The 17,911-nt window shown below is 42.1% G+C and overlaps 1 protein-coding gene across 1 annotated transcript; it reads right to left on the reverse strand.

Annotated features, from left to right (window-relative positions):
* Nucleotides 1-119: 119 nt before the first annotated feature.
* On the reverse strand, nt 120-14,096 carry APOOL (apolipoprotein O like). Its single transcript, XM_038122878.1, has 9 exons — nt 13,911-14,096; nt 10,654-10,758; nt 9,262-9,381; nt 8,165-8,219; nt 7,922-8,020; nt 7,484-7,575; nt 7,041-7,127; nt 5,372-5,528; nt 120-3,691 (listed from the first exon to the last, which is right to left on the reverse strand). The coding sequence occupies exons 1-9, from the start codon at nt 14,079-14,081 to the stop codon at nt 3,594-3,596; spliced, it is 984 nt and encodes a 327-aa protein (XP_037978806.1). The 5' UTR covers nt 14,082-14,096; the 3' UTR covers nt 120-3,593.
* Nucleotides 14,097-17,911: the final 3,815 nt, after the last annotated feature.

The following is a 17,911-nucleotide window of genomic DNA, read 5'->3' on the forward strand; positions in this document are numbered from 1 at the left end:
CAACATTAATAAACCAAGTGTGACTTCGGCATTAGAAATGAACTCTTAAAAAGTACTTGAAATGAAAGGAATTGACAATTTTCCTACAGATGAAAACAACAGACAAAAATTAAACTTAGTTTTTAAAAAGTATCTTATCACCCTTTATTTCCAGGTGCCTCACAGCGATATGACAAAATAAAGTATCACAATCAGTTTTATGTAAATAAAAAAATTAATATCAACAAGCTCCAAATCTCTCTATATTGAATACAATCAACCATAAATAAAGCCCCCATGCATTAAATTAAAGCTATTCCTGTATTATAAAATACCATGTGACCCCATTCTTTAAGACATTGATTTTTTCACAAATATATAACTTATATAAAAATTACAATATACATTCTTACTTTTATGTTACTGTATTATTGCATTGTGAAATAAACTTAAGTGACTCTTAAGGATACATTTGAGAGGCATTTCAAAGTGTTTCACTATAAATTCAGAAAACCATGTCTCACAATTAACCTTTTCAGTAGAACAGATTTGTATATTGGGTCTGAAATCTTCGAGAGCCCAAGTCAGGCACGTGGTTACCCAGGACTCACAAGCATGGCACCATCTAGATCTGAATTTGCTTTTTTAAAGCCATTGCATAGCACCTTTACTAGAAATTACTAATACAGACATGGCTACAGCTCCTTGCAGTCAGGAGTAAAGTGTTAAATAACCCCTGGAAGTTCAGATGTCCAAACTGAAAACAGAGAACACACCCAGCCAGAATACAAAACTTTCCATACTTCTCTCCCACTTTCTTCGGCTGCAGTTAGGGAAGAGCTGTCTTTAGCTGTCCCTGTTTCACAACCAAAACCTTCTATTGTTAACCCCCTGTGTGGGGATAGTAAACAAAAACTGGTGATACAAATGAAACAAACAGAAAATTACCCTGCCTTGAGGAGAAAGAGAAATCTCAGCTGATGAAAAAACTAAATTAAAAAGTGACAATAACAGCAGCAGCCTCACCATCGACCTTACAGCCCATTTTCTTCCACCCCTGCCCTGGACAGGGACACCTTGCACTGTCCCAGGCTGCTCCAAGCCCTGTCCAACCTGGCCCTAGGCACTTCCAGGCATGGGGCAGCCACCTGGCAAAGCCTGAGCTGGAATAATCCTGTGCTGCTCACTTCTCTCACCTACCAAAACATGTCACAGCACAGGGACTCCTTTCTGTGAGCTACAGAACTGCATCCCTCATCCCGTTGTTCATCAGAGTGGGCAGGAACAGTCTTTTTAAGTTATGTCCCAGAGGATGTTTAACTCAGGTTTAGTTCTATCCCAACACTGCCCTAAGGAGTCATTTGAGCCTGAAATGCAGCCCCAGGACAGCTTTGAGCACCAGGGCCATGCACAGCATGAACAGCATCAGGGGCTGCAATGGAACTGCTGACTCCTGCCCAGCCAAAGAGCCGACCTCTGCAGAGCAGACAGCCCCACCTGCCTCACCAGAGCTGAGAGGAAATGCCCGCAGTGCCTGGGCAGTGCCAGGGCAGTTTCTGGCACCAGGGAAGAGCCAGTGTCCCAAGGCTGCTCTCCTGGGAATGGCAGATGTGCTGGTTCCACAACAGCAACCCTGCAGCTCCTCTCCCTGCTCCCACGAGACCAATTCCTGGGCAAAGCTCTTCATTATGGCCTGGAAAATCTCACCACAGTAAACTCCTGCAAAATCCAAGCAAATCTGCATCATCTTACCTCTCCTGTTGACTTGCTGTGGTAGCACATCTCTCAAAGTTAGAATTTAACAATTTAGGAGCAGAGCAGATGGCTTTTCCTTCATGTTTTTATCCCGAATGTTATCAAAGGGAGACAGATAGTACAATTTCTGGCATCCAGTCATGCACTTGAAAATGATAATTTCTTCACAATTTTCACTTATGTCTTCATCTGCTTCCCTGGAAATGGTATATGAAGCTCAGCCATCTAATTTTTCTACTCCTGTCTCTGTGATGAAACACTAAATGTGTCATGTCCAGGAGCTCTCTGAAGATTGATTTAATATCCTCTGATTGCTGCCTGAATTCTGACAGCTGCCTGGGCCTTTAAGAGATGATTAAAGAAACAAAAGACATTAAATCCTGCCACCTGTCCCAGGCAAGTTTCACTAACAGAATTCTTCTTTTAAACTTCACACTTTCTGACTTCACCTTGCACTGGACTCTGTGTAACAAAGACCAACACTTCACCTGAAATTTGGATTTTAAAATATCAATTTGTTTCTGACCCATGCTAAAAGCTTTTCTTCTTTTGCTCATTCACCATTTGTGCTTTCTGCACAACTTTGCTGATCCCACAGGGACACCAGGAATTCTGCCTGTATTTCACTGGTCATTTGACATTGCATCAGCTGCCTTGGAGAAGAAACCAGGTTGTGAAATTTCTTCTTCTGGAGAGCAGGAGTAAATATCCCATCACATCCCAGTGCTGAGAACAGCAGCATTCCAGGCTTTAGCCTTCCATCCACACTATCTGTTCATACAGTTTCTCTTGCTTCCCCTCAATTTCACAGCAAAGCCCATATTTTCCTTAAGGTAACAATGAAGAGAAATGGAGGGTGAACAGAAGTACAGGGATATGCACCATGATAAAAGCAGTGTTTGAAAGTTTCATCCTAGGAAACTGAATTTCTAATATCCTTCTTATGGAAAAAACACAGAATTTCACAGAAATCCTACCAAAATCAATGAGATATTGCATACAAACTTGTGGGATGAAAAAGTTGGCTGCCTACTACTTCTGCATTTTTACTGTCAGCAGTTTAAGCCTTGAAACTACAGATTTCCAACTTCCTAAACATTCTAAAGGATTTGATATAAATTCAGTATCGGTTTCATGGATTAAGCAATTCAAACACAGTTCTTGCAAGTATTAGAAGTAGATGAAAGCTGATGCATAGTCTAGAAAGGATGTTTAGAGATCAGGTGTGTGTTTTTGCCCAGCTTCAGAGACATCTGAACACAGCAGAGGTGTGCAGGACAAGGAGTTGTTTCCTTTCACCTCTGTGAAAGAGGCAAACAGTACCAAATTATTTTGTAATGAAAAAAGTGACTCTTTTACACAAGCTTTAAAGGCAATGCTGTTCACATGATACAACCACGGAGATTTTAAGGATACTCAGACCAGCAGGAACTTGCACTTCATTCCAGAGCTGAAAGATAAAAGACAAAGAAGCCTCTGCAAACCCCATCCCTCACATTCTTCATTCAGATCAACGAACATCTGAGCCAAAGCAGAGATACGTTTGCATTTTCAAATATCCTTTGTGAAGTGACATTTATTAGCAAGTTTGGCACAGAGAAGCCCCATTGGGAGAAGACACTGACAAATCTTGTTTTCTCAGTGTCTCACTAATGACACTGAGTGAATTCCCACTGCTTATATGGAGTCAGAAACAAAATAAGCACTAAACAGGATCATGTAAGTCAATAATACAAATTGGAGATAAGAAAATATCTGATGAAATTATACCTCACAGAGTATGTATTGTAAAGATTATTCCTTCCCTTCTTCCCTCCCCCTTATCTGTAACATTTTGCATTTTGTAAAGCAGACTTGGCTTAGCTCCTGGTGCTGTACATGTCCACATCTTCTGGGCTGGACTGACCATGGTCCGCAAGTTTTGGATCAGGCTTAAATTTTGATTTCTTCACTGCTCCTGTTAGAGACAGTAAAGAAATACGGTTTAAGAGTATGCTTATACTTCAGCTGTAAGAAAAAAAGCTTAGTGATACATTTTGAGAATTTCTGTATTACCAAACACTTAGAAAAAAATCAAAATCTGTCTGTTCCAGTTCAAAGTGTGTTAAGAAGGAGGATGAGGGCACATTGGAACACTGAGAACAGCAGTGGGTGGGGAGCAGGACCTCTTTTCCCTCTCCAACACCACTTCCGAAGCCAGCAGAGTGAGAGGAGAAATTGTGATGCTTTGCCCAACACATGGAAAGGAAGGGAAAGTTTGAGGCAAGGAAAAAATTCTCCAGTGTTTCTTGCCCAGGAGCAGAGCTGGATCCCACAACCAGCCCTGCCAGATCTCCCCTGAAGCTGCTGCCAGATGGCAAGAATTCCAAATGAAGACGAGCACTCTCACCTAGATTCACTCCTGAGCTTCCAAAAAACCACAAACTGAGTTTAGTAAACCACTGAACCCTCCCACTTACTGAAGGACAGAGCACAGGCTGACATATTTATGATGCTGCAATTCCAGAGGATCTAGGGGATATAAAGGCAGCTTTTCTGGGGCTGTGGCTCCTGTTCCTGATCTGCTTCTTTTCTAGCTACCTCACTTGATCCAACAAAGGGTGTTACATTCTCCTGAAAGCTTTGCCCCACTTGGACTGAGAAAATAAACATCTCTGGCAACACAGATTCATTTAGGGCAGGGATATTTTTGGCTGTATTAGGGACACGAACTAATTCCACCTATGAAAGCAACAACAGATCTATAAACACAAACCCAATAAAGACAGTTTGGCCTGGAGCAAGTGTAAAAACAGATCAAAGCATTCCACAAACTAAATCAGAAAAAACTCAGGTGCAAAGCAAAGATGTGAATGCACACTACAGTGAACATGAAGGAAAAAAATACTAAAACCCTCATCCAAGTACATTCTGCTTGCTTTCCAGAAAAATAAAATCTCTGGTAACAATTCCTTCCTTTCAAGTGATTTCCTTGTAACAAACAAAATTTAGAAGTTGCTCTTACAAAAGGTAACAATATTTAAAAACAAATTTAGTTCTCCTTTAATAGGTAATTACACTGTTTTCTCTTAAAAATTGGACTACCACAGTTTTGTCTGTTAACAGGCTGTTATGTGATCTAGTTGATTATCTCAACCACTTAAGATGCACAAGGAACCAGTGCAAAAAACCCAGCACAATTAAATCCAATGCTTCATTTCTCAATTACACACTCCTCTTTCATTCCACTTGGATCATCTCTGCACTGTTAGCAGAGGCTAAAAGTAATGCAATCCATTTGAGACTTCCATTTTCTAATAATAATCCAAATTAAAATATTTTTGTGTGACTTGCATTTGGATTATTCCTTACTTTGGCCTATGAAAGAACCTGGCTTACATTAATATTGGTTCTCTGACATTATTGAGAGAGAACAGCAAATATATAATTCTATTATTATGACAAGGTCCACAGTGAGAAAATTATCACCTCCCTGAGGCTCTGAAATATGTATTAAATGACAGCATGTAAAATATGCTCTCAAGAATAATATGCACTGACAGCCTGCTCCAGTTTAGAGCAAGAGCAAGTGCAAAATTAAGTCAACTAATTGGATTTGCAAGTTGCCCTGAGATTACACTTGAAATGTTTAATTCACCTGATGAAGGCACTGGATCTTCATTACTCCAACACTCTACTGGAAGAGATTCAGCTCTGTTAAGTGATCCTGACTGAACAGCAGACTCAGGTTTGGTACTAGAAATTCCCTTCTTTTTCTTATCTTCTTGCATAATTGGTTTTGACTCTTGCTGCAGCTGTGAACCAAACATTAATAAAAGAAAGCACATGGGTATATGCTTAATACATTACTGCAAAATAAAGCTTTCAAGACTGGGAGCTTATCTTTTATGAAATTATTTTCAGATATGACATCACGCAATGATATTCAACTAGTCAGCTACACACAAGGGGCACAGCTGGAAAAAGTAAAATTCATGAAACCCCACAGATCAGATAGAATAAATTCATAGAAGGGAAACTGGCATGAGTACATACTTAGGACTGAAGCTGTGGTTTTACCTGAGACCCTCCAAGAACTTCACAAGTTCATTTCCAGGGGAGGAGCCTTTAGCCTCACACAAGACTGAAACAGCCCTGAGTGCTTACAGAACACTTACTACCCCTAGTTAGCAGGAGATGGAAAGAAAAATCATGGTTACACCCTAGTAATGAGAAATAATGTGTCTTGGGAAGAGGCTTCACTCAGGGAAAAAAATGAAGTTAATAGAAGTGTCTGCACCACATCAATTCCTGTTTTGCTATCAGTTTAATGACAGTTATCTGAATCTCATTTTCAAAACTCAGAATTCCATTTGTGCTTCTCCAAAGAAATACAGGGTGAGGACTGCATGCCAATGAGCACAGTAAATTTAAAGCAAAACATCTCTACATGTTAATATAACTGAGAAACTGAAATTTTCTTTGAAAAGAGCAATGAAAAACTACTGTGCAAAGCTGCAATTTTACTTGGGAAGTGCTACTTTTATCTGAGGAAAAAAAAACTGGGTTGGATAAAACAAGGATTACTTCATATGTAATTTACAGAAGGTGTTACTCTCTGCTGGCAATAGCTGAATATGACCTATTCTGACTGCCTCACTTAAAAACCACACACAAAATCCCCTAAAACAGAAAAGGTAGAGAAACTAGAGGAAATTCCAAGGAGAACAAGAATTATGTCAGAGTTAGAAAGCCTGCTCTGTAAGAGAAGGTTGTAGTGGGGAAGAGAATGTCAAAAACCCTGATAACTTTTCCGTATGTAGTGGGTCAATATGAAGAGGTTACTGACATTTATTCACTATGGCTGCCACGAGGACAGGACAAGGAGAAGAAATAAATCAGACATGGACAATTCATATCACAGGGTAAATAAACCAAACTTCCTGCAAGGGCTGTAGAGCAGCAAGCCAGTCACACCTACTGTAATCCTGAGTGTCTTTAGTCTTTAGTCTAAATTCAGGAGCTGCTTAAGACCAAAGCTTGAATCAAAATGGATCCTTCATGCCAAGATAAAAAAGGAGCCCTAAAGAGAAACTCGTTCTTCTCCTGTGCACCCTGCATGCACTGTGGGACTGCAGAGGGGATCTCAATATCCACTGGTGTGAAAGGTGTAAAAACAATCAAACACCGAAGTGACAAAAAGAACAGACTGGGGTTTGTGCCTTGCTTAACACCATCAGCAAACCTTGACCAGCATCAGCAGAAGAGACCACAACTTTCTAAGCTCCCTCTCAATGTGAGAGCTGTCATGACTTCCCAAGTCCTACCTTGGTGACAGTTTCCTTGTCTGCCCACAGTGACCTCACAGCCTCATAGGTCTGGTGACTTGCACAAAGTAACTTTTTCCCTGTTACCTATTTTTTAGAAAAACATAATTTAACAACAGTTTTTAAAATACAAAGACAGAATATTCAAATGAAATTAATAATGTTTGCATGAGAACGTGCGTGACTCCATCCTAAGGCATCTACATATCAAGATCTGGTGCATATCTCCCTTACATCAAGCAAATTGTAAATAATGTTTAAACTGGTATTAGGAATGCACAGGAAACATTTCCACGCTAAATCCATCTACTCCAAATGAAATCAAACCCTGATCAGCAAACAGTGTGCTGGCAATGTTGGCACAATAGATGGAGCACCAGGTTAAAGGATCCAAACTTGTCCCACTGTGTTGGAAATGACCACAGATAAAACCAGAAACTCACCTTAGCAATGACCACTGACTGAGCTGGGTAACAAACAGAATATCCTACAGTAGTAAGTCCCAATGGATAAGCAATTTTCTTAAATCTAGAACCTGTACAAAGCCAAATATTTTGAATAATTAGACAAAAATGAAATGCAAACGAAGTAGTTGTAGCAATTAAATGCAGGAGACATTGACATTCTGAAAGAGAAATAATCTCAAGCAAGGTTTTCCAATATAATGCAGAATGAGAAGAAGAATTGCATCATTAGTCTGTCTGCCTGCTCTGTCAGCTCTCAGCCAGCTCCTAACAGCAATCAGTAACGTCCCTTCATTTACCAGGAGTTTATTTTAGTCCCACAGGTTTTTGCCAATGTTTCAGAAGAGTATTCTGACCACCAGAACTGTTACATGCTCCACACCCCACAGGCCAGTCATGGAAACAAGCCAGCCCTACCTTTTCTTGCCAGCACTACACCAGCCAGGCCTGACACCGTAATTACAGCAGCTTTGGGGAGAAATTCTGGGGGGGGATTGTTCAGGTAAACATAAGCATCTAAGAAACGGGGAAAAAAAGACAAAAAAGAAGCAGGGCAATTCAGTATTGGTCACTTTATTTCCCAATTAAAAAATAAAGGTGAACATTTTGATTTTACTGAGAGTTTATAGATGAAGTGAGACAGATATGTGACTTGCCTACCTTTTCCAAACTGAATTGAATCCGTTATTCCATTTTTAATAAAGACATAGACACTCTACAAGGAAAGAAAAACAAAACCAGAAAGTGAAATCTCTGCAAAAGTAGCTGTTCACACATATCTCAGCACAATGAGACAAATAAATACTGTGTAACATTAAAAAACCCAAACCAGTGACCTAGAAAGGCTATGGAGTGATCTACCATCTTTGTGACAAACACTTGTATTTTTAAAACTTACATTGGCAACTAATTAATTTAAAAATTTCTCTCTAATGTAAGCTCCCTTTCAAAACTGACATCTCAGGAACTCTAGAGTAGGAAAACACCTGGATGCAAACTGTATAGGAAAATTCAATTATAAAATACAATCTTCACTTCCCTAGAAACTTTCCCAGGAAAACTGAAAGAGCAACACCGAATTTGTACCAGCAGAGGTCACTGCTACTCAGCGGCAGGAACTCGCAATGATTAATGGCATTAAAAAGTTTGGTACAGATTTGTAACAAGAGCAGCTCAGTCATGCAGTCACTGACAATATTTTCCCAGACCAATAGAATCACAATTTAAAGAAAATACATTTTAAAGACATTCTGATTTCTTTTTTCAAATTTTAGGTTCTACATTTTTTTTGCAAAAGCAAAACAGAAGCGCAACATCTCCTCTGGCAGCAGCCAGGGTGAAGCTGCTGTTTCCCAGCAGGTACAAAAGCAGTGGCAGGCACCACAGTTCCCTCTCCAGCTGGAACACGCAGTAACAGAGCTGGGAGGTGTTTCTGATGGCTCCTGAGGGACAGCCTGCTGCAACAGATACATGAGATGCATTCTGTTTGTCTTTTTTGTCAGGTACTGCTCTTTGGAAGCAGCTCCTTCTCCATGGACTGCACCTGGAATTTCAGACTCCAAAACACCCTCAAGTCCTCGCAGCAAGAATTTACCGACATAACTCCTGCTGTAAAGGAGAGCTCATTTTTCCATCTAAAACTATCTTATGCTAAGACAAGGACCCATCAAAAAAACCCCCCTCCAGGGGGAACTAAGCTGTTTTTTCAGTGGTTTAGCACTGAGAGAACTGCAGGAAACTCCGGCTGCATCCCTTACCTGGCACCACCCAAAGTAGCGGCCGGTCGTCCTCCGCAGGGCCGTGAGCTGCTGCTGCAGGAGCCCCGGCTGCTCCTCCACGTACCTGGACCTCAGCGGGGGGGCACTGTAAATGGGGAGCTGCAAACAGAGACAGCTGAGCACAGGGGCACAGCTCTGCTCCCATGGGTGCTGCACCTCAGGGTGGGTGCACTGTAAATGGGGACCTGCAGACAGCTGAGCACAGGGGCACAGCTCTGCTCCCATGGGTGCTGCACCTCAGGGGGGTGCACTGTAAATGGGGAGCTGCCAACAGAGACAGCTGAGCACAGGGGCACAGCTCTGCTCCCATGGGTGCTGCACCTCAGGGTGGGTGCACTGTAAATGGGGACCTGCAGAGACAGCTGAGCACAGGGGCACAGCTCTGCTCCCATGGGTGCTGCACCTCAGGGGGGTGCACTGTAAATGGGGACCTGCAGAGACAGCTGAGCACAGGGGCACAGCTCTGCTCCCATGGGTGCTGCACCTCAGGGGGGTGCACTGTAAATGGGGAGCTGCAAACAGAGACAGCTGAGCACAGGGGCACAGCTCTGCTCCCATGGGTGCTGCACCTCAGGGTGGGTGCACTGTAAATGGGAGCTGCAGAGACAGCTCAGCACAGGGGCACAGCTCTGCTCCAGCTCAGCACAGGGGCACAGCTCTGCTCCCATGGGTGCTGCACCTCAGGGGGGTGCACTGTAAATGGGGAGCTGCCAACAGAGACAGCTGAGCACAGGGGCACAGCTCTGCTCCCATGGGTGCTGCACGTCAGGGTGGGTGCACTGTAAATGGGGACCTGCAGAGACAGCTGAGCACAGGGGCACAGCTCTGCTCCAGCTCAGCACAGGGGCACAGCTCTGCTCCCAGGAGTGCTGCACTGCAAGGGGCTTCTCAAGCCTGCAGCCCCTCAGTGCTCCCACTGCAGCACACAAAGCCTCTCTTGTTATGAACTTCTAGAGTTCCAAACTGACTCTGCTCAAGTGGGACTTCACTTTTTGGAAATAAAAACTGGAACAATGGTATGGGCTCTAAGAAGCAGAATTACTCAGTGTGAAGCAAAGAATAATTAGAAGGTGGATTTGTGTATTACTAGAAATTGCACATTAGAAGAGGACTCATCACCAAGTGTTCTATTTTCTCCTTTTCTGATTTCATTTTTAAAATACTGTAATAATGAAAATGAGATAAAACTTTACTATTTTAGTATTGTAACACTTGGTGTTTTATTTGAGCCATAGTAGTCACTTATTGATTATCACATATTACTTTGCTATGTATTTTAGTTACTGGATAATGTGATTCAGTGGACAGAGCTGCTATTCTGCAGGTATTTCTGGGATTCTTTTAAAGACCAAAAAAGAGGAAGATTCATACCTTATCTGGCTTCACCGGCTGACTTTTTGATTCCTTTTCTGTTGCTGCATATACAGTAATACATACAAATGGCAGCCCAGATGAAACAGCTGCCAGCTTTGCCACCTGGGACAGAGAGATGAAAAAAAGGGAGTCTTAATGCTGAAATTAAAATTCCCCTTTGGATTGATCAAATACGGGATTAAACAAGTCACTTTTAAAGCCTTTTTTAAGCATTATGCCTTTTGGAAATGCCTTCTGACTTATACAAAGATTTTCTCAAATTATAATGGTAAAGGAAAGGTTAAAGATCCCTGACAACAGTTTTATGTCTAAAACACCAGGAAGAACTTTGTGCTCAAGGCCACGCTGATGCTTCCATCACCTGTTAGGGCAAATTCAGTTGTAATTTACTCAGCATGCAGGAATTCTTCCATTTCTGAAAAACTATTAAAAAAACCCCTATTTTAAGCCTATCATAATTCAGATTGCTTATTTCCATACAGCATGCTACCAGAACAGGACACCAATTTTCAGTAGAGGGAAAACTGAATTTAAAAGTGACAGAGCACGATAAAGTTGTATTATTCACTTTTAAAAAATCCCAATATATTTTTAAAAGTCACAATGGATTCTGGTCTCAATGTAAAAGAGAAAGGGAATGATCAAAGTGGTCCAGCTCCTACTGACAGTAATTGCTTTACTTTGGGTGCCTGCAGACAAACACATAAATGTTTAAAGATCCAAGGAAATAGCTGTAGTGGCTAACATTTACACTGCAGTTATCCCAAGAGGGTTTCACTCTTTTCCACTGAAATCACAAAGAACCAGAGTGAAAGAAAAAGCAACATCACCTTGACTACACTAAAAAGGCTTCACTGCATGGAGCTGTTCCTTACCTAATCACGAGGTGATTAGAGAAAAAGACCTCAGTTAGCTGTTTCTTGTATCAATTTACTGAAATTATTTTATTAAAATTCCTTATGAGGCATTATGCATCAAACAATGAAAATCACATATTGTTTTGCTAAAGAAACCAGTAAGTATTTTACCTATGAAAATGTCCACAGAAGTTACTGAGAATTAAGCAATGGCAGGATCATATTTTTATATCAAACACCAGGAAAGAAGCACAGCGAAAAACACCTGCAACAGGCTGGAGCTGTGAAACACCCTGGGATTGCATGTTCAGCCACCAGAATGACTCCAGAACATCAGCTGATAACTGACTTACAAACAAATAAAAATCTTCTTTTTGAGGAATGCAGGAAATTGCTGCAGGTACAAAAGCCAGGTGACATTTCTGGAGATGAATTCTGCACAGACACAGAGCTGAACACCACCAGAAGGTCAGCGGCCAGTATTAAAACATTCCCTGTAACATCACTGCCAAGTTCCTCACCTGCAACACTGACAACCTGAAGGTTTTTCCCCAGAAATAAAAAACACACCAAAGACAAACAGACATGGCAATATTTTTGATGAGAAGCCTGAACAGCAATTATTTGCTGAAGAAATGCATTATTTGCTCTCTAGCAGAAAATGGTTACAGCTACGCCTCTTAAGAGCAGAACTGGAGTAAGACCAACCAAAATATAACAATAAAACTGTCAAATGTACCTGGATATTTTTGGCTTTAAGTCTTTGTGTTTCAAACAATCTGTTTCAAAGTGTTGGAATCTTATCAACGATCAAGAATACAGACTGTATTAAAGAAAAAAGCTAAAAAGCTACATCACTACAAAGAATTCACTCTCTTCCACTCAAAAGATGCAGAATACAAACTAAACCATAATAAAACCGTATAGCTAATTTATGCTAATCTCCAAGACATTGTTTCCCACTGAAACTGCAAACTGAGTGTGCTTGCTTCAAGAATTGGAGCAGGAAACTTGCCCTGAAGGCAGGAACTGCCTCAAAACAAATGGAATCAAAGGAGTGGAGTATATGCAAAAATCTGATGCATGGGTTTATATAAAAAAATATACGAGTTCTGTATCACAAGATGGGAATCTATTAGCTAGGGTAAAATAAGATTAAATTTAGCAGCTACCTTGTATCGTATCTTCCATTCAAAATGCTAATTAAAGAATAAAAAGTCACAGGTTTATGACTTTCTCCTACGACTAAGATGTCTTGAGGTGGATCACAAAACTGTCTCACATCCTTTTGGCTTATTTTCCCCAGAAGTTACACGAGACATGATGATTGCCAGAAGCTCGTAGGCCAAACCCAGTATCCTAATTCAGTATGTCTTTATAAATCTCTAGTGACAACCACCAAACCCCCCACCACAAATGGAACAGATCCTTCCACTTCACCTCAACTCCCCTGATGCTCCACGGATTTGGTTTTAGTCTTCGTAAGTGACCCACAGAAAGGGAAATCTTAGGAAGAAAACTCTTATTAATAAATCCTACATAGTAAATAGTAAAGAACACTTTAAAATTATGTCACTCCACTAAAGGTACTGAATCATTCAGCTTTATGTAGTAAGCCAACCAAATTACTTCAAGCTCACCCAGGCAGCCAGCAAAGCCAAAGACAGTTTCTTTTGCCTTAACAAACTAAAGCAAAATGCTTTATTTTAATTTCTGTCCTTGCTGGCACCATCCTTTCCTTTCCAGATATATACACATTTTGAATGCTTAAAAAAAGTAAATATGAAGATTCATGTGATGAACCTATTCATCAATTTGATTGCCAACACTGGAGAACCTGTCTAAATATTTGTGAGAAAGCTTAGATCTTTACATGCATGTTTTTCTGTTTAAAGGCACTGTATTATTCCTACATCTAGCGATATTTTAGATCCTTGTAACCCTGTTAGCTCGTAACAGCATGATTTTAACAGCCTTGTTTTAGTGATGTACAGCACCGCTCGCACTTTATCATGTTACTACTAAACTCTCATCTTGATATTCCTCGAGCTGAAGGTGTTTCGGGGCTGCGAATACATGAAGAACCAGAGGAGAAACACCGCTTTTATTCCCTGTTGCACAATTGAACCACCTCTCGAACCAGCTCTTTCCCCGTCAAGTCCCACACCACCAGAGACCTCTCCCTGCCCCGCTCCTCCACCTGACCCCGGCTTCCGTGGCACCGGGGGCTCCTTCCCGCCGGCACCGGCGGAGCCGCGGGCGGGCCGGGCGCTGCCGAGGGGCCACACGGAGCCGCCCCAGCTGTGTCGAGCCGGCGGAGGAGCGGGAGCGGAGCCTAAGGGGGAGCGGAGCCGCGGGGCCGGGGCAGCGCCGGCCTGAGGGCGGGCGGACACTCACCTTGGCCGCCATGTTGGACAGCGCCGCGTACGGCGCGCGGGAAGGGCCGCTCCGGGCGGGGCCGAGGGGCCGGGGCGGGACCGCGCTCGGGCCGGGCGGGATCGCCCTCAGCCGGAGCGAGCATCGCCCCGAAGCGGGCAGGGATGGATTCCCCTCAGCCGGAGCGGGCATCGCCCCGAAGCGGGCAGGGATGATCTCCCTCAGCCGGGGCGGGCATCGCCCTCAGCCGGCGTCGCCCCAAAGCGGCAGGGATGGATTCCCCTCAGCCGGGGAGGGCATCGCCCTGAAGCGGGCAGGGACGGATTCTCGTCAGCCGGCATCGCCACAAAGCGGACAGGGATGGATTCCCCTCAGCCGGGGCGGACATCGCCCTCAGTCGGCATGGCCCCAAAGCGGGCAGGGATGGATTCCCCTCAGCCGAGGCGGGCATCGCTCTCAGTCGGCATGGCCCCAAAATAGGGAAGGGATGATCTCCCTCAGCCGGCATCGCCCTAAGCGGGCAGGAATCCCTCTCAACCGCGGCAGGATCGCTCTAAAGGGCAGGGACGGATCCCCCTCACTTGGGGCGGGATCAGGGCGAGATCGCCCTCAGCCGAGATCGCCCTTAGTCGGGCGGAGATCCGTCTCAGCCGCCATTGCCCCAAGCTGGGCAGGGATCCCCCTCAGGCGGGGCAGGGATCGCGCCCCGATCGGGAGGCGCCGCCCTCAGCTGGGATCCCCCTCAGAACACACAAAATCCCCCACAAACACACATCTAAGTGCAGATAATTCGTTTATTGAAGTCCAAATTTACAACGGAAGTTTACAACTTTTTTTTTTCTTTCCCCAAAACAAAAGCTTTGTTTGAATTTAGGAAGAATAAATGTTTGTTTTTGTTTTTGTTTTTTTTTTTAATAATGTACAGACTATATCTCTTAAATAAGTTAATATCTTTGAAAAAAGAGCAATATGTTCCTTTTTTTAATGTTGCAGTGCAACTTACAACTTACACGTCTGTGCAATGTACCATGAGGTATATGCCCAGTGAGCAACACACAGTGAAGTTTTCCATTCATAAATTTTCATTGTAGACACACAAAAAGTTAACAAGTTATTAATCTGTGATAGAAAACGCAGCCGGTTACAGTAATTCACACAGAACTCATCTGGAAAGAGGGAAAAAAGAAACCTAATGTTCATTGCCTATAGAAACTATTGGATTATCTCTCAACATAGACAAGTATAAAATTAAAAATACTGTTGTGAAACTGAAGAAATACTGTGTTATCCAGGGGTTGAAACCTCATTTGACCTGTATTAGTCTAGAACCATTGGTTTTCTCTCTGTAGCATCCACGAGCTGAAGGATTTACTGTGGTACCGGTGGAGCATCTGCTCGTCAAAGCATTAAGCAGGATGGGCACTATAGAAAAGTTGCAGAATGCTCAAAAATGTACAACTCCAGCATTTCCCTGGCATGGACAGGTGGTTTTCCATTGCCTCTCACCTCATCTCCCAGCTGATTAGAAAAACAAGGCTGAAACATGGACGATTACTCGTATTTGAAGCTTGACACTTCAAACTTCTCAAGATGGCTCTAAAATACTTATTTTTCTTAATGACAGAAAACATATCTTTATTTAAGAAAGAATCATCCACAATATAACTTTGTGATAAATAACAGTTCTGCCTCTAATACATATATACATACTGCTTGTAAACAAAAATGCCCACAGGTCATGGAGTCTCCATGATTTTTTTACAAGGCGCTATAGATTTTTTTTTTTTTTTTTCATTATTGAAAACAGTCCTAGTGAAAGTTTGGTTTATAACCTCCTATTGCTACAGAAACAGTAAGAATGTTTATATTTACAAAGAAACAAAGACCATGGAGACCCCATAGCGTTATTTGCCAAAGATTTGAAGTTGGTGGGGTTTGCAAAATACACGTTGTCAGCATGTTGGACAGGTTGAACACCAGCAGTACGGTTACTCCAGTGCTTTGGTATTTCAACCCCTGAATATACAAAGACATTACTACAGCCTACTTCACAGTTTAATGCAAGTAAAGTGCAAGCCATAGTACAAGGGTGTCATACATTTCCATACATGTAAGCATTATCTAAAAAAGGCTCTGTACAAGGTTTATTAGCTATTTAGTAACCTAGATGGAAGTCACCTATGGCCCAGCAATTAATGGTCTTACAAGGATATTGTCTTTGTAATACAGTATGTGTCAAATGTAAAACGTTTATTAATACTAGTGCATTTCTCTTACATCTTAACCTGTTTCTCGTCAGATTTTTAAGCTGAAATCCTTGTTTCTCAGTAAAACAGAAGTCTTAACTGGTAACAGGGTTGTGCTGGTATTTTGGCCAGCGAACACAGTTTGTTAAGATGTATTTGTTTTGTGGTTGCTAGTGAAAAAATGCAATAGTTAATATGTAGCATGTGACATCCTTAGTTAATCTGCAGCATTCGGACAGACACATTTACTGTTAGTAAAAAGATCTGTATTGATACCCTCACCAACGCCTGAGGATGAACAATATTCTAGAAATGTGAGGACAGAAGCTACAGGGCTTAGCTGGTCAAACAGCAGGTTGTCGACGTATTTGATCATTTTTACAACATTGCTTTCTTTCAAATACTGTTCATACAGTGGCATTAATGCTTAAAGTCCCTAACTGTCACTTCTAACACATGTATGTTCTTGATAAAAATAAAGATCTATCTGTCTGGCCTGCATTAAGAGTGAATATAGTTCTTTTCCTGAAGGCAGTTTCTGTCTGAATTATTTAAATATTTTTATTAAGAGGAGGTCCCAGTAGTATATCACCTGTCTTCAAACCTGATAAAAACATAAAAAATATTATTTATAAACCTCCTTCTGGATGTGCAAGAGTGGTATAACCCGTAAAATATAGAAAAAAAGCTTTAAAAATGTTCCTTTTTCTATTAGTTATATCCAGAGTGGAGTATTCCCTGCCCACATGTTAGAGAGTGGAACCGATCAGAAACATCACATTTCACTTGTGTGTAATGGGAGCAAAGAAAATAACTATAGACATCCAATAAGGAAATACAACTTACTAGTGTTGGTTGTATAGCCATGAAATTTCCATACATCAGCTGACAGGGCTCAGATGTGATTTTCAGAAAGGATTTTCAGATCTGTGCCCACTTAACACCCATCAAGAGCCTCAGCCACACAGTGTGAATTCATCTGAGAGAGGAGATGGAGGACCTTTCCCCACAGCATCCTGCCTGGGAAACCTACCCTGAGCCTCAGCTTTAGGGAGGGAAACATTCTGGAAGAAAAAGAGCTTTTTAATACTGACTGTAAACAAATAGCTAATACTGCTTCTCCAGTCTTTCCTGTTGTTACCCATTTTTTGTCCTAGTAGTAAATAAATATCATTTGGCAGCAGAAAAGGTGATGTGCTGTGGCCTAAGGCATGTGGTACATGAAAAATCTACCATGGAAAACCTGTGCCCTTCTGGCTGCCCTAAGCTCCATTTCCCTGCTGTGAAAACTGAAGAGAGAATAAAATCCCTTATGAGACCCAGCCAGCACTTATTTCTCTACCATTAAATGTGGGGAACCTGGCTATGCCCTGAACGAGGTTCAGGCTGAGGCCCAGCAATACAGACAGGCCTGTGCTCTCTTCCTTAAGCAATCTCCCTAGGACTGGCTCTGGAGACAGTCAGAACCTCTGCAGAGACACAAGACTTGCTTCACTGAGTCTTTTGAGTGTTTAAACTATAATTAAATTGCCTGGTGGTATTCTCTAGTTCAGGGGCAGCTGACAGGCATTGCAGAGGGGGCTGGGTTTGTTGTGCTGCATTGTGCCTTAGCCAAGGGTCATTTCACACAAACCATCTTTGAAGGACTTTGTTCCCCACTGCATGAAGGGTTTGTACAAACTGTTGGTGAATTATCACAGAATAGCTCTGCTGGCAGAGCTGTCTCTCCTCAAGGATCAACAGACCCCAGCTATATCACCTTGGTCATAAATACTG

This window comes from Motacilla alba, chromosome 4A (genome assembly GCF_015832195.1).
Source record: "Motacilla alba alba isolate MOTALB_02 chromosome 4A, Motacilla_alba_V1.0_pri, whole genome shotgun sequence".
Lineage (NCBI taxonomy): Eukaryota > Metazoa > Chordata > Aves > Passeriformes > Motacillidae > Motacilla > Motacilla alba.

Coding starts and splice junctions, on each gene's coding strand:
- APOOL (XM_038122878.1), bottom strand. CDS start 14,081: ATGCCCGCTCCGGCTGAGGGGAATCCATCCCTGCCCGCTTCGGGGCGA. Junction 9,382..10,653: donor AGCCGGTGAAGCCAGATAAG/GTATGAATCTTC, acceptor CTCTGTTTGCAG/CTCCCCATTTACAGTGCCCC. Junction 3,692..5,371: donor AGATCCAGTGCCTTCATCAG/GTGAATTAAACA, acceptor TGTCTCTAACAG/GAGCAGTGAAGAAATCAAAA.